At 40.0% G+C, this 20,151-nt stretch overlaps 1 protein-coding gene across 1 annotated transcript; it reads right to left on the reverse strand.

Annotated features, from left to right (window-relative positions):
* Positions 1–11,682: 11,682 nt before the first annotated feature.
* Positions 11,683–16,629, reverse strand: ruvbl2 (RuvB-like AAA ATPase 2). The gene is made up of 14 exons (XM_034606207.1): positions 16,497–16,629; positions 15,522–15,579; positions 15,339–15,394; positions 15,085–15,226; positions 14,772–14,901; positions 14,621–14,687; positions 14,372–14,478; positions 14,149–14,242; positions 13,616–13,834; positions 13,211–13,329; positions 12,800–12,919; positions 12,579–12,708; positions 12,304–12,418; positions 11,683–12,042 (listed from the first exon to the last, which is right to left on the reverse strand). The coding sequence occupies exons 2-14, from the start codon at positions 15,577–15,579 to the stop codon at positions 12,017–12,019; spliced, it is 1,383 nt and encodes a 460-aa protein (XP_034462098.1). The 5' UTR covers positions 16,497–16,629; the 3' UTR covers positions 11,683–12,016.
* Between the last annotated feature and the right edge of the window lie 3,522 nt (positions 16,630–20,151).

Below are 20,151 nucleotides of genomic sequence, written 5' to 3' on the forward strand. Positions count from 1 at the left end.
CACGCTGTGTCTGTTTCTCTTCATTCTGTCAAACATCCATCACATCCCAGTGAAGCACCACCCAGCAGTGCCTCCATTAAGTAACAGTATTTGACTTAATCATTTTCACCTCATCTATATTAGGAGCTTTCTTCTCCTCAAGGTAAAGATAAGTTGATAGTTTTCACACTACAGACGTGTCTTCAGTCTGATGTAACTGAGATGAGCCTTATATGTAGCTATATGCCATCAGGCACCAAATAGTGCACATGTCTGCTTGACTGTTATTTTTTTTTTATATTCACATCCATATGTCATATGCGAGTGATTCTGTTGCTTTAAAAATAGACCCCACACCTCCTGTTGTTTCCCCGGGCCCTAATCCAGGCGTGAGATTCTTTCAAACTGACGGCAGGTGGCCTCAAGAATATTGATCTGAGAGTCGATTGAATCGAGTGTCAAGTTCATTTCCACTTGTTTCAGTGTTGAGAAATGAAGTTGGTCACATGGTCTTGTATATACAGAGCGGTAATACATCACATATGAACAAATTACCTGGATATAATCTATTGTAGCTGGTTTTGTCACTTGGATGTGAATATGAATGTATACGCTGTACATAGTGGGTTTTTTTTGTAGGATGAGGCTTGGGGATTGGCTCCGTACACACCTGTGTAGTTTTTGGGGAGATACTTGTGTCTTTAATTAGTTATTAGTAATTAAATGATTAAAATCACCTATTTATTTTATATATTATAGTATTATATTATATACTATATTCCTTTCTTACTCCTTTGTGCAGCTTATATCAGTCTTTTTATCTAAGTGCTGTCAGAACTGAGTTTATACAAACCGCCGTAATGATGGCACACAAGGATGAGTCAGTTCCAAGGTAATACGGTAATGCAAAAGCTATTTGTTTTTGAACTTTTAGAACAGAGCAGCGTTCTTCCCCTCTCTCCTCATCGTTACTTAAAAAGGCTTGATTTTTATCACAGTGAGAGACGGCCAGAGTCTGTGAATGAACTACTGTATTGTTCAGGTGCAGTGAAGCAGGCCTCTGTGAGGCTCCATTTGTAAAGTAATCTCACGGTCTCCAGAGTGGTTTACAGACGAATTTACACATCACACACGCGACATCCCTGCTGTGGATACAGTCAAGAAAACAAACATAATATTTACCTTCACAGGAAGTGAGGAAGTTCTCAGCTGAAGGCCCTCTGTGTGCTGGCATTCATTAAAAAGGGCAGAGTTACCTAACATGGCAGCTAATAGCACTAATGGACATGTCTATGACAGGGCAACAGAACACTGGGAGTAACGATACACTGCATTTGGACAAAAGAAGACTTGAGACGTCGGCTGTGAGGCCTCTAATTAGGCAGAGCTACATTTTAAACCGATCCTCTATCCGACGTGCCCTCTGTTTGAAGAGGGGAAGATTATATAGGAGCCAGAGGAAGCTTTAAGTGGAGAGTCAGTGTGTGATAGCTGGATGACCCGGAGAAATCAACACCCTTTCCCACAGTCAGACCAAAATGTACCCCCAAAGTCAGACGCTTTAATCTAAAAGTCAACACATCTAGTCATGCAGCGGGCAGGAAACACTCGGGGCGTAGACAGGAAAAGGGGAGCCATTCTAGCGAGTTCTGGAATTTCCATTTGCACTTAAACTCACAGAGGACAAACTTTGTACAAAACGCAGGGTAAATTTAGGTGGAGAAATAGCCACCGGTGAATGTAGAGCCTCAAAATGTCAGCGTGTTCAGGGTCTGAGAGCACACACTGCTACACACTGGGAATCACAGGGGCCTGTTGTTCAGAAGTGTACCCATTTGTCCGTGAAGCCTAAAGTCAGCTTTCAGGTCAAGCAGAAAGATACATCGGATTTGTAAAGCTTTCAAGATTGAATCTACACGTCCATGTTACACTTGAAAGTGACACTATTTCTTTGAGCGTGTCCATGTGTTAAACAGACATCTTAAATATTTGATGAGCTTATTAAAACATCGTCTTTGTGTCTGACTCATTCTATTACAGATAACAAGGAGGATTAAATGGTCTATTGACAGAATTATTCCACTATTTTAAGACCATAAAAGGTTTGTTGATGTGGATAAAGTTTAAGGTGCCACACTTCCATTCTATTTAACTCATCAGTATGTACAGGGTGTATCAGTAAAACACTCACTGAGTTACCAAGACAAATATTTAAATACAAGGGAAGAAGGCTGCAGGTTGCAATCATGGTATAAATCTACGGTCTTATTATTAAAGCATTTCAGGAGCCAAATATTAAAAGTTACACTTACAAACTAAAATTGTGGAGGTTTATTGGATATCAAACATTAATACTGTGGTTGTGGGGCGGCTGTGGCTGAGGGGTAGAGTGGTTGACCTTGGTGGTTCAATCCTCAGTCTTCCCCATCTGCATGCCGAAGTGTCCTTGGGCAAGATACTGAACCCCTAAATGGCCCCTGATTGATGTTGAATGCACTAATTGTAAGTGGCTTAGGATAAAAGCATCTGCCAAATGACATGTAATGTAATGTAATGGATATTCAATGTGTGCGAGCAAAGAAAGACAATATATCATGCGGTATATATAAGTTTTTGTTTCACCAAGTAAGTATTCCGTATGCAGTTTGGTTCCTTTTTATGTCATACCTGTTGTGACGGGATGTATGCTCTGTATATACTGTAATTTAAAATTACTATAGTGTAATTTTTTTAGGCCCCTCTACTTAAGAGAAACATTTTTTATTTCCTGATTCACTGCACTTCTTGCTAGATATTTTATTGGTAACTTGTATGTTCAGTAATTACATTGTTATTTAGGGTGCTACGATATGAGGTGTTCACCAGAGTGCTGCCACAATTTACAACTTTCATGGATGACCAGTTCTACTATGAAAAGTAACTTGATTTAGAGCGTGCAATTTCCTACCTTACTTTAGAGTAATACAAATGGAAGCAGAGTGCTGTGTTTTCTTATCTTCAGAGCATTCGACAGCCCAACAATGTAAAAAAGAAAAATCCTTATAATCTTTATGTTCTATTTAATTCCAAGTGATCAAAGATAGTCTGCTTTGTCTCTAGCGGACCCTCCCTAAAGGAGAAATGAGTGTCAGCAGTGTTAAAACATGTAGAGGCTTTAAATTAAAGACCTAAAATCTATAATAAATACCAACCAGAAACTGGTTCAGCTCAGAAGCATCTCGTTCTAAAATCAGAGCACAATAGGTTTGTGTTGTGGTGAAAGCCGCAGTCTTATTCAATTTCTCGATGTCACTCATCATTGTGAGGCTTTAAACTAACAATATGTCAAGAAACATGACTCACACCATACTTCAGCGAATTCAACAAGATGTGTGATTTATTTAGTTTATATGTTTTTCCCCTAGAAAACGTTACTACCCTCCTGAGCTGGAATAAGTGATTTCAGACGGAGGGAATCTCTGTATGTCTGCGTACCTCATAAATGTTTTTATTTCCACAGGTAATTAGGTGGATCTGATGAATAATTGAGTCCCCAGCACAAAGGACGAGGGAGCAAGTATGATCACACAGAACCAGATATTAGACTATCTGCAGGGGAACACATGAAAGTGAGGAATCTGCAGTATCACACCTCTTCTGCGAATCTCTCACCTCTCTCTGTTCACACCCTACCGTCTTTTCCGACCTGCCTCCCAACGCAGATACACCGATACTTTCGCTGAAGCAAGTGAGGTGGAAACATTACACAAGTCTCTGTTTGCTCCCAATGAGACGTTTGCCATGTATCCCAGACCTGTGGTGTGATAGTGTCATCTGCATTTGATGTGAAATACTATCGTCTGCATGTGAATATGAGATCCAGGGTCTATTTTCCAGAGTTTTAATATTATTTCAGGGTGGAACCGATTTTGTTTTAGTGTATAGGGTTCAGAGCGTATCGTATTTGTATTCCACGAAAATAAAATATGAATAAGTGCTAGAAGGCTTCAGTACACGCTGTACAACAAGAAGACAAAGATAAAAACTGACAAACCAAGTCACCCACTGGCCCATATAGCGGATGTTTCTTTCCACTGACAAGACTGAGCATAAGCATAATTTAAAATGAGTAACACAGAGTGAGGAACAACAGACGACTCTCCAGGCTATTGGTGCAATTGAGGGGAGAATGCAAGAACAGCGGTTTGCTCTATTAGACTCCACTTGAGGTGGGGACGTGCTCATGTTTTTAACCACTGTCGTTAGGAGAAGACTCAGTAAAGAAAACCACAGAAAGTGGTGGTAATAAAACATAAACTTCGAAATGTAGGAGACCAGAATATGAAAAATAGAAGAGAAATGAATAAAGGTATGTGAGTGTTGTCATTCCATTTACATCCAAAATCAAAATACTTTTCTTTTGGTAAAATTACACTTGGTGATAAGAAAATCAACTCGCTTGTCAGAAGGTTTTCAATCTCCTCACGGAGTGCTATGTCTTACTTGTGTCAGAGTGAGGTGTGGAGGGGGACCCAAATACAGGAGACTGGTTCAGGTGACAAAACAAAAAGGTATTTTAATTCAAACAAAGGGTCTTGCATTAAAGCAGGGTAAGAAAACTTCACTTAAAGTAGATTGGATAATATTTCTATATTTTTACTTCAGTAAGATTTTGAATAGAGGACTAATTCCCATTGTAGCATTGTTACTTGTACTTGTATGAATCTGATAACAGGGATAACAGATGTGGTCCAAGTATCGATCCCTGAGGTACACCACACATTATGTAGTAGTAAGTAGCCTAAAAATAAAAAAATCTACTCACAAAAGATGTTCTTGCTGGTCGATTAAATAGTATTACATGTAGGAAATCTTACTGAAGTAAGATGTTGAATACAGGACTAATTCACAGTGTAGTATTGCTGTTTGTTCTAGAATGAATCTAAAATGTATGAATATTCCACCACTGAAATTGAACAAACATAGAAGTATTTAGAGGGAGAACAAAAGAAGCCCAAGAATTGATCCCTGAGGTACACCACACATGATGTTTTTGCTGAAAAATCAACTCACAAAAGATCTTATTTGTAGATTAAAAAGTATTACTACTATTACTAGTAATGTCAACATTTGAAAAATACGTTTATACTTTATATTTCAATGTCAGTACAACAGAAGCTCCTTTTGAGAGACCAAACAACGACAATAAACATCGACAAATTTATGGCACAGAAGAGGTCTAGATCTGTTTCCACAGAGAACATCGTGCAGCATCAAGAGATTTTCCTCCTCTTCCTTTCCCAGTGTTGAGCATCTCTGCTCTGATGTGTCAATGGATGGTCAGGCCTGCGGAGGCAACTAACCTTGAGCTGTCAGTGTCTGCATTAATGCATGGCTCTGCATGTATTACTGTGTCATTAGAGAAACCGACACATGTTTCAGAGGAAGCATGAGATGTCCTCCTCCTCTTTAGTGTCTGCCCATGTGGAATGAATAAGAGATGGGCTTCATGGTGGTTGAGCAATGTCAATGAAGGAACCAACGCAAATGATTCAAGAAGACGTAAATGGCAAGTAATGGTCAGCCGTGCTGTCACTGGAGCCACAGTAGCAGAAGACGTCATTACCCTCCAGCCAGTTCTAATGATCACTCCTCATCTCCCATCGCGCCTTGAAGCAGGGGCTTCATTTCAAACTGTGCCAGCGAGGTCCCCGCTGCGATGGGGGTTTAATTTGATTTGCATGCTTACTAACAAGGATGTAATGTAAATTGACAGTGGAATAGTGTTAGCGCAACTGTGCTAGTTATGTGCTGCAGTGGGTTCAGTGTCACGGGTGCAGCAAGACGAAGTTATGAATACCAGAGTTCTCTGAATTAAACATGAGCTTATGCTTGACTTGGCAAAGCGTGAATGATGTTGGTTGCTGTTTTTAGCTCGCTTGTTTCCATATTTAGCTCTACTGTTTCCACTGCAGCATAAACTGATTCAGAATAAACCTCCTTGGCTATTTATGCATGTGCCTGGGTGTACACGGGAGCATCTGCAGTCATGTGATCCGCATGTGAAGAGGTGGCAGGGAAGCAGCTTTGTGAATGACTTAAGTGCGTAGTGCAGAGTGCAAGCTGGGGCAGTGAATGGCAACAGCTCTGTTTGAATGGAGGCAGAAGAGCAAGTTGCATTGTATACAGACAGCATGTACACGCCTACACTCATAACAAAAAGCTGTGTCTGCCGGGTTACACGCAGGTGTGTACAGCCGAGAAACCAGAAATGCACTGATGCATCAAATAGCACACACCAAGACGAGCACAAAGAAGTGAATGTGCACATAGAAAACTACTCCTAGAAGAGTTTAAGAGGTCAAATGAGTTAATTTCAGTTTTACTTGTCATTAAACATGGATCCAGGATAGGATATATATACTCATAATGTGCCATGTAATTAAAGGTGCTTAAGTCAAGGAGAAAATCATGCATATAGTTAATGTTGCACTTCCCTGGGCAATTAAGTGCTCCCTAATTGGGTGGAATCAGTTATGCTCTAATATTTTGCAGGAGCTGGTCTGAATAAGCTTGGTCAGCTTGTCAGTGTGGTCAGTAACATTTTTGGGGTAAATCAAGCTCAGCTCTCTAACCTCTATTTCTAGAGGGGTTAGAGAGGGTTATACAGGGTCCCATAGGCCTAAAGGATTCAAAATCTCCTTTGTCTGTACAGCAATTAATATACTAAACTTGCATGAATCATGCAATGAGCATGGGCAGCAGTGTTAGTACTGTCGCCTCACAGCAAGATGGTTCACGATTATTATCCCACCTTGGGTGGGGTCTTTCTGTGTGGAGTTTGCATGTTCTCCCCATGTCTGTGTGGGTTTTCTCTGGGTACTCCAGCTTCCTCCCACAGTCCAGAGACATGCAGATTTGGGTTAGGTTAACTGAAGACTCTAAATTGACCATAGATGTGAGTGTGAATGGTTTTGTCACAATATGTTGGCTCTGCTGTACCCGGGTGACCTCTCCAGGGTGTACCCCGCCTCTCGCCCAATGTCAGCTGGGATTTGCTCCAGCTTCCTCCGCGACCCCTCAAAGGATGAGAAGTGTAGATAATGGATTGATAGTTGACTTGTCATCAGATAACAGATTTTGTCTTATTACACTGTAAGAACGAGGGCCCCTGTGTTGACACAGATCAAACATCAAAAGAAACCCACTATCTATAGAACCTTTATTCAAATGAGATATCATCCATGTATTCGTCAAACTTCAGCTTCCTAAGACTCATTTGCCTCAGGCTTCTTTTCATGCTCTGCTCTCTCCTCTCACTTCACCTCACCTCTTACACAACCAGACAAACCAGAGCAGAGCGCTGTAAACCACGAATGAATGAATGTCACTGAAGGAGTGCACTGAAATGAGGGATAAATGAGGTTGATAGATTATTCACGGGGGCAGGTTGCCTACCAGGCACTGTATGCTGCACTGTGATGGTGAAACTGAGTGCATGTTGCCTCTCGTGCTACAGATAAGTCCACCCAAAGAAACTTTGATCGTCAAGTCTAAAAACTCATTGGATCAAACAGGAGTAAAAAGGTCTCGACTGCAAATTTCACAGAGGAGGTTTAAGAAGACTAATTAAAATATTAGCATGGAGCTATTGTAATGAAATCTGCTGGCAAAAGTGCTCATTACAATTTCCTCAATTACTTCAAAGCCATCTGTTATGTTAATCATGTAACATATTCATAATTACTAAGTTCTTTCTTTTCAAATAACTTGTGAGTGTCTGTCTCTTAATCCTGTTCTCCAACCTCAAATACTACACACATTCACCACCATATGTGAAAGTACAGTACGATGCAGATCCAATGACCTCATTCTCTGCTTTTACCACAGGAATCACAGGCTCCTCCTGTTCACATATGGCAGTGAGACAGAGAGGATGAAGATTTATTTTTTCTAGAAAACCTCAGGAAATGGACTCAAATCCTGTCCATTCATGCGCTTCACATTTCAAATGATGCCGAAACCCTAAAATCCAATTTAAGGAATGGGACGTTAGAAAAAAAAGACTGTGGCAAGAGAGACGATAATAAATAGTATAGTATGGTCGTATAGAAAATATGCATAAGGACTGGGAGCAAAATGAACATATGATTCTTATGTATGATAGAGTCTTGTTGCGTTGAGTCTAGTCCTGACCTCTTTTCCACAGTAATACAGCTGTGGGTGTACATACAGTGTGTGTGTGCACAGGGGTTGATGAGAGGTCAAGTCAGGAGTCAGGTGGAACCGGGAAGTCAAGACAGATAAAGAAAAGAGATCAAGAAAATATCAAAAATCTGCACAAGTCATTGTATCGTTACCGTAGACCGTATATAAAAAGTCAACACGTTCAGAGTGTTTTAGCTTCAGAAAGCTGCAACATGAGGTCGTGACAGAAGTTATTAAATCCATCTTTTGGCTCATGTGTTGTGATGGTTGGCAGCATCTGCTTGTTTGGTAAAATACCACCTTGACAGCAAATCTATTTTCTAATCCAACCTTTGACTGACAATATCTCGGATCAATTAAATTGATCATGGAGCCGATTCATTTCATGACTGATGGTGATTCTGATGTACACACATTTAGCTAATGACATTCGTTAGACTAGAAGAAATATCTTGTGAACTCTGACACGGTCAATAGTGTGGAAAGACTTACCTGCCTGTCCCCATGACCCAGGGTGAAAGGTTTGTAAAGTCCCTCACTGATTTCTCTCTGGTCTATAGAACTACATTGGCCAGTTACAGTAACAGATGTGTGAATACTGGCATCGTCTGACTGTGGTGGGGCACCCGAATCTGTGCAGCAGGCAAAATGCCACAATGTGTTAGCATGCTGTGCAGCCTTGTAGCCTGTGGACAGTGGTGTGTGGAGACAAAGAGTGGGAGCCAATCCAGGAAAACACACAGCCACAGGGGCTGAGCTGAATGTTATCTGCAAACAATGGAGTCACATTGACACTGCAGAGAAGGAAATGTCTTCAGGTCAGGTTTATTCTGATGAATATTAAATACATTAGAGACTGTTGAGAGTGGAGATAAACATGTGCATGGGAGAGACAGTCAGCAAAACTGCTGCTGTTAATTCTAAAAGCAAAATTCATCACAAGAGAGAAGGATCACACACACACACACACACACACACACACAGTCACGTTTCCATGACATCACATTGCATTGACGTAAATTGATTTCCTTTCTCTAACCTTAACCATAGTTACTACTTGCCTAACCTTAACCTTAACCTAATCTAAACCTTAGCCTAAACTTAACCTTGACCTTACCTTAACCTAAAACTAAACCTTAAACTTATCTTTAACATACACCTAAATCTAACCTTAACCTAAAAATATTTAATCGCCTTACAATTTAATAATTTACGTTATGAGGACTTGTATTTTCTCCCCAGTATTTGACAGTGTAACTATAGATTTAGGTCCCCACAGTATGAGTAATACCTGGACCACACAAACACACACCTTGTTTTATGTAAAAGCAGCTGAACCCTCATGAAGTTCATCGTAGCTTCAATCCAACTCATGAATCCATCAGATGCAGTCGTAGGCTGCAGCAGCCGACAGCAGCCTCGTGGGACTGAGGGGGATTTATGGGATGTAGGCAGCAGGGTGGGTAATCCACGCAATCCTCACTCCCACCAGCACTAAACATGAAATATTTATTTCCATGTAGGAGAGAGTCTGTACTGTTCTCATACTCGGTGCAGGTAAAACTGATTAAAAATTGACATCTAATTTGTAGTAGCATCTTGCTGGTGGATTGTGGGATAATATTCATACCAGGAAGCACGGCTGTGGGTTTCATAGAACTACTTGTGATTTACTTTATTATCTCATGTTGTTTTGGGGATAAATCAGATGTAGCGGCTGATAGAAAGTAACAGTGATGCGACTTCTTTTAGAATGTGAAAATGACTATTTTTTGTTTATGATGGACAAATATAGTGTCACTTTAATAGTGTAAAACCATTTTATCATTTTATTGTTTCAGATGACTGAAACATATTTTAAACCAATGATGGAAAAACACCACATATACAGTAGGCATGGGATTATTTGCAGTACTAAGCATCTGATTATCTTCATATAGACAAATCGAGCTGTTCCCCAGCAGGTGTGTGTTTGTGTGGGTGTACAGTATGTGTGTGTAGGGTATAGCACCAGCAGGGTATCAGGCAGGGTGTTAGGTTGAGGTGTGGACTACAAAACAGTGAGACAGTTTTAATAAATGAAATGATGCAACAAGAAGATATTTATGGGTTTTCATCAGTGCAGTGCAGTTCTCTTGCTTATTGTGAAACCATGAAAGAACTGTAGAGACTCCCATTCATCTCACCCCAGTTTGCATCTTGATCTGTTCGCAGGAAAATTATTTCTGCAAGAAAGGTCTTTGGGTGCCACCTGGTGGTAGCTAATTCAAATGTATGACAGATTTCTGAAGGGCTCATTTATCATTTTTAGAATGGTCTTATAGTTTTTCTTACAATGGCCTTCACTCATTTCTATAGATTTTGTTATATCTCTCCATATCTTTCCAATTTTGTTTTCTTACCTTGCACATGTTAACACAGTAAACGAAAAATATGTTATATTTATGAAGCCAAAACTAAATTACTGTAAATGAGACTGTGACTTGCTGCATTTACTCTTCATATATATAAGTAGAACCTTGATGCAATGAATTCTGGATGCCTCCACATACTGTATCTGCTGGAGATTCCCAGGGACGATCAGGCAGCCGACAGATCATTTCCCAGGTGTGAACACACAACACACATACTGTAAGGTGTGATGGATGAAAACAGGGCCGACTAGTGCTGCATATTTATATCTGCAGCTAACCTTTACATGTATGTATAGTGAATATAGAGTATATAGTTTTGTATTGCACTACAGGAATTAGAATTCATATCGCAGCATTTCTGATTTAATAATAAACCACTTTAACACACTTTAAAGTCAGGTACGACTTCATGTAGGTGTCATTCTTTTTGGTGCAGTGGAATCTTAGTATTTTTGGTCACTGATCTGTACGTTTTCTTGTTGGGAGACAAATGTCATGATGCAAGAGTTGATCCTGAGATGAGGATGATAGTGTCTTAACAGTTAGTGCATTTTTGGTGTGATATAAACTGTTTTGCAGGGCTCTACGTTGGTAAAGACAAGAGTGTTCAATTTGTTTTAATCAACTCATTATAAATATGGCCATTGCACGTGTTTGGTGCGAACAACTAAACCAGATACTCAATTTCAATGTTCTACATATAATTGTCCTGGTTCACATTCACATGATGTGTCTAATCCACATGGTCTGTGGATTGTGGGGCCTTTACACAGCATAACGTTGTACTTCAAATGTTTGTTTACAAGCATGAAAAAAATGTATACAGTTCATATATAAAGATGTTCATGTATTTTTTCTGAGGATTTCCAAAAAGGTTTTAGACATAAATTCCAAGGGTTGTGTATAAGACCCAAAACCCTGGACTAATGTCTAGGTCTGAAATATTTCAAAGCAACTGAACTGAGTGAGATGCGTAAAACTACTTTAACTTGGTGCGTTAAGGTTCATTTGTATCAAATAATCTAAATTGGAACTAAACTTGTGGTGTGACGGTCCAACCAAATGATAATGGCTCTTGTAGCAGTGAAGACAAAGAAGAAAATGAGTGTGCTCATAAAAGCCTGTTTAATAATTTTCATAAAAATAAACCATTGTTAAGATAAGTAACCCAAAAAATAACAGAGGAAGGAATATTCCTGCCTCAAGGCCGCATGATGAACAGAAATCTGCTAAATTCTGAATTAAGCCAAATTTCAGTAAATATATTTGAAATCAAAACATTGATACAAGAGAAGTTGAACAGAAAAGAAACGTGTAACATCTTCAATGTAATTCAATGCAAAGTCACAATTTAAGTAGAATCAACGACTCCAAGCCCAGTGGCAGTCAACAACATAAAAAGTTCACAGAGTGCGAAAACAAAGCAGTCGTCTTCATTACGAGGTATCCATCGAAGGCGTTTCTGAAAATAAGAGAGAGAGCAAAAACAAATATATCAAATTTATTCTCAAGATAAGTTGTATAAGTTCTTATTTTACTTCATAACTTATATTTGACTCTTAACTGAAAGGGAGAGCTGAGCAATCAGCATGATAGGGAACAGCTTTATAGATCATGTTTGAGCAAATTAAATCTGGTAACCCCGGGTAAGAGTCGGTTTCAGCATTTTATTGCTTTGTTGGGACTTTGATTGAACTTTTAAGAGGATTCAGAGCAAACTCACGTGTTTCATTAAAGAGGAAAGAATCCTGATACTCCTTCATGTACTGAGAGGATCTGGCCTCATCCAGGAACAGAGAATAAACTCTTTTGATGTCCTCCACCTGCACTTCTGTCCCCTGAAGAAGACAGAACACAAAGATGACCACAACACTTGGCTAATGGAACTTGGGAGTAAATTAGTGAAATATTATCGGTCTGAATTTTAAGAAATGGTTACAGATGTTAATGACAAGGTTGTTTTTTCATGTATTCCAGCTGTGGTCAGTCTGACCTTACCTTGCGCTTGCGACACACCAGCCCTGCGGTGCTGATCAGCTGAATGGCGTAGCGCAGCGACGTCTCCATGCCGATGCGAGTCAGGACGGAGTGAGCCTCCTCGCTCAGCTCCACGTCCTCCTCCTCACACCTGAAATAAGAAAACAATCAGATTTAACGAATTCCTACACTGGAAAGACAGAAACAATGTTTGTTGATGGAGGATCAGAGCGGTTTCTCACCGGATCTTGAGGATCTGTCTTGTTTCTTTTTCGGTGTAAGGGGAGGTGGCAATGATGAGCAGGCGATCCAGCAGGTCGATAGGGATGCCATGAGGACTCTGATAGTTTGTGCCGCGGATACTGAACAAGAGGGTATTAGACGTTATGTCATTAATATTAAGTTAAAAGTGACACCAAATATAATTATTTTTATTGTTTTGTAAAATTATAGGAAACCTATATGGATACTTTTTATATATTTAACCTCATGACGACTTAAGACATTTTGTAGAGTTAATTGTAATTCAGGGAATATTTTTAAAAAGCACGATACAATTTTACAGTGGATAGATAAACAGAAATGTAAATCAGACATAAAGATAAAACAACAAAAATGAAGAGATGGGAGGTAAAGGGAGATGTGAACAGTACCGGGTGATGCCTCTGTTGGTGGCCATTATGAGAACTGGGGACAGGTCACTCTCGAGCGCACGGTTCAGGAAAGAAAAGCACTCCATGTCCAGCATGTGGACCTCGTCAATAAATAACACCTGGAGACACAAACATGGAAAGTCAGCCAGGTGCAATCATAGAGAAAAGACAAACAAAAACTCACACACATTTGTACTTCTATCTTAGTGAGGACACTCATTGGCATAATGCATTCCCTAGCCCCTTACCTTAACCATCCAAATTAAATGCCTAACCCTAAAAGAGCTCTTTGAAAAAGTGAAAATATCCTCACTTTGCAAAAATGTCCTCACTCTGTAGAGCCTATGCTTAAAATGGTCCTCACAAAAGGTATAAGTACATGAACACACAGACAACTGTACCTACCCCTGGGATGATCTCTGCTTTGCCCTCTTCCCTCCACTCACACACTTTAGCATTGATCTGCTCTCGGACTTCAGACTTGATCTCTCCGGTGTCTCCGGAGAACAGAGCCAGGAAGCCTTGTGTGCGGCTGTTGATGACGTCGATCTCATGGAGGGACACTGTGTGGACCACCTCTTTCCTCTTCTGCAGCTCCCCCTCTGGACACTGCACAAATTGTGTCTGTAGAGATATGTTTGAAAAACGTGGTTAAAAAAATGTAAGCACCCACTTTTCAGCAAATACAGTTGTTAGATTCATCAGTTAATTTCAAATGAGGTAACACAGGTAAGAGGTAAAGATCATAATCCTGTCCACCTTATCCTTGTCCATTTTAAAATCTAACAATACTGCTTTGCACATCAAATTTATCATTTTAACAACACAATTCAGTTTTAAACTGAAAAAGCAGTAAAGTGGCCTTAATAGTGAAAAGATCTGCTGTTGTTTGTCAGTATGAGTTACAGCATCTGGATTTTAGTGATGTGACAACACACCTGAGCTCCCATGGCATCATAGTCTCTGGCTCTGGTGAAGGAGCGGCCGAGCTTGCTGATCTTTCCAGTGGCTTTGTCAATGGTAATAACATCTCTGAAAGAAAACAGAGAAATACAGTTCAGATTCCAACCGGCTGTCCAATAAGGCCTGAGTGTTGTGAAACTGTAGATTACTTAAAAACATCAGATTCTGTAAAGATCCATTAACAAGAGATGATCTTACCCTGCTTGAACCTTCTCTTTACTGAGACTGTCAATCATCTTGTTGCCTAAGTCGTATATTGTCTCCATCTCAGTCGTCTTTAGAGTCAACTTGCCTACCTTGGCGCCCTGATAGAAGGAAAAGTGTTTTTAGTAAAAGGATGATCCAAGAGGGTTGTTTGTTTAATAATGACAAGCAGGGTATGTATACATTTATCCATTCAAATATTTTCAAAGTGGGAAAAAGCTGAACACGGTGTAAGCGACCTACCGTTCCAGTGGCCGGTCTATCAATCTGGATTTCCACCACCTCTCCTTCAATAATCTCTGTTTCTTCTCTATAAAAACAGAGAAAGAGTGAACGGGGATTCGTTTTAAACCATAAGAATTACAAAACACAAATATTGTCTTTGCACACTCACTTGATCCTCACTCCAATAGCTTTTCTAAAAGATTGGCTGAGTGCCTCGGTCTTGCTCATCTCCAGAGAGAAGATCTCACTACCAGCCAGTGCTGTGAAGGGGGTATCGGGGCCAAGAGACTGGGCGATGCCTGCAGTAAAAAGAAAGTTTGGAATGAATCAAGACTTCGCCAAACAATCTGGGAGCAGGAACTCTTGCTTTACAAACATACAACTTAAGATAATGACACATCAATGCAAGGAAACAATATCACTTCCAGGGGAGGATGATGAAATTACATTGTGTTCTGAAAAACCTCCAGTGAGGCCCTTACCCATAGCAATGGCAGTCTTTCCTGTGCCAGGTTGGCCAGCAATCAGCACTGCCCTGCCAGCAATGTGGCCATCTTTGATCATCTCCAGAATGACCCCCGCTGCCCGACGGGAGGCCAGCTGGCCGACCATCCCCTGAGACACCTGCGGGTGAAGAGGATAGAAATAAAAAGGTATCGTTGAGGCCAAATTCAAAACATATTCATGCACATCATGTAATCCTGCATCTTCACACCATGATCTAACTTCACTCTACCTGTCTTGGCTCCAAGGCATCATCCAAACCAAGGCCACGGATGTGAGAATGTGCACCTGAACGCAAGATAGAATGTACCACGTTAATATGAACCCCCTCCAGTAGAAGATGCTCTTTGAATCAGTTAACAGTGAACAGACCAGGGTAAATCATTTACATATTTTGCATTAAATACATTCTTACCAATTCTCTCGATCCGCATGATGTCACGGACCTCGGGAACCTTCGGAGTCATTGCCATCTGCATCGAGTAAAAAGCAAGTAAAACAAGTGTCCTGATGATAAAATAGCACCAATATCAAAAAATACTAGTCCCACATGTTTCTTTTTCATCTAACTTTTGTTACCATCATTAAATGAAAAGAACACAAGGGAGCAAAGCCGCTCCGGACCATCTGTCTTATAAACGAGCACTTTTCTCTAACCCTTTTCACAAAACGTGGCCAATCGTCATAAACAACAACATCAGGAGGGTTTAGGGTTAACCCTGTCTCGTGTCAAACAAACCATTTAAAATCCTCTAATACAGAGTTATTACCTATATTTGTTCATGTTAGGTCCTAATGATCCAACATCGTAGAAACTGGTTCTCATCAGGTCTGTTCTCTTGAGTTGTTCGCTCATGACATGTGTTGATGCTGGTGTGATTTTCTACTTCAATCAGCTGATATTAGATAAAGTAACATCGCAGCAGACAGTGAATAAACTCCACTCGTGCTTTGGTCAGTCGGTTGTCATAGTGACGGTCCCAACGTCTGCATCAACACACGAGTGACTCGGCAGCCATGTTAGCCATGTTGCTGTGGCTTTTAAAGTGTAATATTTAATTTATAACTTTTCTGTGAACAACAGACCTCTGAGGTGTCGGTGAACTACACTTGACATTATGTGTCACGCGGAGGCCACGACTCGAACCTGCGATCATCTCCACAGCGAGAGTCGGGCGACATGTGATGCTAACGCTGGCTAATGTTGTGTTAGCACTCTAGCTAGCTCCGTTCACAGGTTTCTGTCTTCTGCAGCCGCTCTTACAACGAAGACGCAGCGCTGAAGCTAGCGGGAAGGGTTTAACTCAAACCACGTGTTTGGTGATAAAAAGACGCAAACGTTTCGAGTGTAGCTTATTTATTAAATCTGTCATATGAAATATACACTCACCTCTGCGGCCACACTTGTGAAAATGTGGGAATGCGGCGCTTCTTTCTGAGTTGTGCGCAGGGGAAATGTGTCCGGAGAGAAACGACGCGCTGTTTTTCTGTCTGCTGGCTTTGAGGCTCACTGCCCTCTGGTGTTCCACTTTAAACGGGGATCATGGCAACTGGTGATTTGTTGTCTTTATTACAGATGTTGCTGGTCGGTTGCAGACTCGGTCACAGATTCGTCATTTTATATTTTCTATATCTTTGCAGTGAATGAATTTCATCATTCAGTATTTCAGGTATTCCCAAATTTACTTGTTCTTGATCAACACAATTCCTCATTTGACCTTTTCCTTTGTTACTTTTTGAATAAAAATCATATTTGTATCACTAATCCCCAACATGGGTAAAAAATGACCCGTATTCATTTCCTGTGTTAATTCATGATTGTTTCTATGCTATATTTTTTAAATAAATGTATTTTGTCATTTAATATTGTAAGTATTCATTAAATATCTTGTTCTTGATTACCACAAATCATTATTTTCCTTCTTACTTTATAAACAAAGTATTTCTACATCACTATTACACACATGGGTCAAAAATGACCCGAACATTATGTATTCACTACGGAACACCTACCATTCATTTCACACAGCAGCTTTTGCACATCTGATGCATGTAAGTCTTATTTTACAATCCATTACTAGTGAGAATAAGAAATATGTATAATACTAACTAGCTGTTAGCTAGCTAGCTACTTTTCTGGCTAGCAACCATAGCTAGATCAACATAATAAAACTCGAAATATAACTGTAATAGACGGATTGATATGCATTTGAAAATATGCTTTTGATTTTCTTTACCCAGAGTGTTAGTATGGTTGGTCGCAATCATTTCAGACTTACGGTTGACATGTTCATAAAGATGCTGTATGAAGAACAAGATGAGGAAAATGAGGAGGCAATTCTTGGTCTTGATTCTGAGTCTGAAATCTCTGATGCTGAAAACCTAGACTTTGTTCCACAGGATCACGCTGAACTTGTGGGTGTGTCTTGGAATCCAGCTCTCCTAAATGGAGAAGGCTCCTTTGATGACATTGATGAAGAAGATGAGACTTCTATGTCATCGAAGGAGCCTTCTCCTGAATGAAGAAAGAAGAATAAGCTATAACTGAATATAGCAAAGAAACACCCAGCCATGCATGAAATAATACAGGAAATGAATATGGGTCATTTTGGACCCATATTCAATACACATGTTTGGTGTGTGCGCATTGTAATGATCACTAGCGTCAAACGAAAGCACTTTGCGTGGATGCGCGGGCCACGCGTGTGTATTTTACATAACTCTCTGTTTCTCCTATGAAGGAAGAGCATCAGTTTGTAAAGCCTGTTATTAGGTGTGCAGGTTTTATTCTGTGTTCGGTCTATCACCAGATAACATGGGCGTTTCCTTAAACCACATCAGGTGTTATACAGCTGACAAAGTAAAAAAACGCTTCATTCAGGTGAAGCGCACCGAGTATTTTGTACTGTCTTTATTTTTGTACCCATATGATTTATATTGTTGTCTCAACGTGATGCGGACACGGACACATTGCAGTAACTCGTGAAGGGTTTTTGTTTGATGTTTATTTCAACGAGACCTTCAGTAGATCACCGCACTTCAGACACAGGCGCTTTGGGAAAATGACGAATCTGCAACCTAGTCTGCAACCGACAAGCAACATCTGGAATAAAGACAACAAATCACCAGTTGCCATGATCCCCATTTAAAGTGGAACAGCGGCGGCAAAGAATAACGAGGGGACAACAGCACAGATACAGAAACGTTCTTTGTCTACGTCACATGTTCCCTCTACTTTCCTGTTTATGAATAGGATTTTTAGTTATTTGAAAGGTAGGGGAACTACACCGGAAGTGGCACAAAGATAGATGTATTAGCAGTTGTATTAGCAGTTGGTTTACGTTTGCACCTGTTGCGTGGACTTCACTACTTGAAGGCAGGTATATTTAATTTACTGGGATACACAGTTCATGCTTTTACCCTTTTGGAGGAACGCAACATGTACATAGGCCATAGTTTACACAGTGTAGGCCTTACCAAACAAATGTGCACCATGTGTGGGATAGGCCAATTCGTTCATGGTGGTTCCCTGTGTTATGGCTGAAGTAACTCATCCTAAAATAAAAGCGTTATATTTCTTTGAGGGGCCAAAGCCTCAGATAAGCTGGAACACCAAGTTAAAGCAAAAATACTTTTAAACCATACTTAAAGGGATAGTTCACCAAAAAATGAAAATTCACTCATTATCTACTCACCCCAATGCTGATGGAGGGGTGGGTGAAGTGTTCGAGTCCACTAAACACTTTAGGAGTCTCAGGGGTAAACGGTGTAGTAGACAAATCCAATACAATTTATGATAATGGTGACCGATTCTTCAAAGGTATAAAAACAACAGAAACACTCGGACTCTGACACTTGGATGACACCATGGAATCATATTCAGTTTATTTTTCTGTTGTTTTATACGTTTGAAAAAGTGGTCACCATTTTTGTCAATTGTAGTGGATTAACAATCAATTGTATTAGACCTAAATTGTTTTGTGGACTCAAACACTTCACCCACCCCTCCATTGGCATAGTGAGTAGATCATGAGTTTTCTTTTTTGGGTGAACTACCCCTTTAACATGCTTTTCAAGATCTACTAACAGTGACACACCTTCTCACACAGGTATGAGCTGCATGCCTTTCCCCACTAGATGTAGCAAGACTCACCAGTGATTTCACAAGTTGAAGAATGAATAGGCAGAGTAACTACATGCCCAATTTATACAACAAATTTTCACTGCATTTCTTTGTGAGCAAAACTGTCAACATTCAGCATAAGGCAGACAGTTACAGCTAACTTTTCTGTATTTATTTTATTTCAACTATTTCGTCTTTATTTATTCATGTGAGACTATTGAGATTGCCGATCTCAATTTCAACAGAGACCTGACAACATTGATCAGCAAATAAAAGCAACACACCAAGGATTTAATAAATAAAAGCTACATAACAAGGATTAAATAAATAAAAGCAGCACAAAAAGGATTTAATAAATAAAAGCAGCACAAAAAGGATTTAACAAATAAAAGCTACATATTTCAATTTTTGTTTTGTAGTGGGAGTCTGAAGTTTGTTCTTTCAGTCTGCTCGCTCTCCTTTAGTGAAATGTTTCAGCTACAACATTACAACTTTGATGAACAATAGGAATGGATTCTCTGGGGGAGTTTTTCATATCCTCTCTGCAATATCTTCAAAGTTATCCCCTTGAGGCTGCAGTTTTAGGATTCCAACCTACTTCATTTCGCAATGACAGGAGGGTGATACTGAAATTTACGGTCTGTTCCCACACAACCTTTCTGTTTGTCATTGTCCCCCGTTGTGGTTTATCCAGTTGTGTGATCACTGGCTTACATTTAAATGAAACACATGCTTTGTCAGGCTTCTAAAATGCCTCCCAGTGCAGAGAAAATGGCCACCAAGCTGGAGTACAGTTAGACTTTTTCTTCTTCTACAGTGATAAAGTGATACTCTACTTTTGAGATGATAGATACTGACAGAAACCAGGCTTTTAATGAATAACTAGGTGATAAGGATCTTTACTGTCAGATGGGGCTGTGCC

Source organism: Hippoglossus hippoglossus, chromosome 14, assembly GCF_009819705.1.
Source record: "Hippoglossus hippoglossus isolate fHipHip1 chromosome 14, fHipHip1.pri, whole genome shotgun sequence".
Classification (NCBI taxonomy): Eukaryota; Metazoa; Chordata; class Actinopteri; order Pleuronectiformes; family Pleuronectidae; genus Hippoglossus; species Hippoglossus hippoglossus.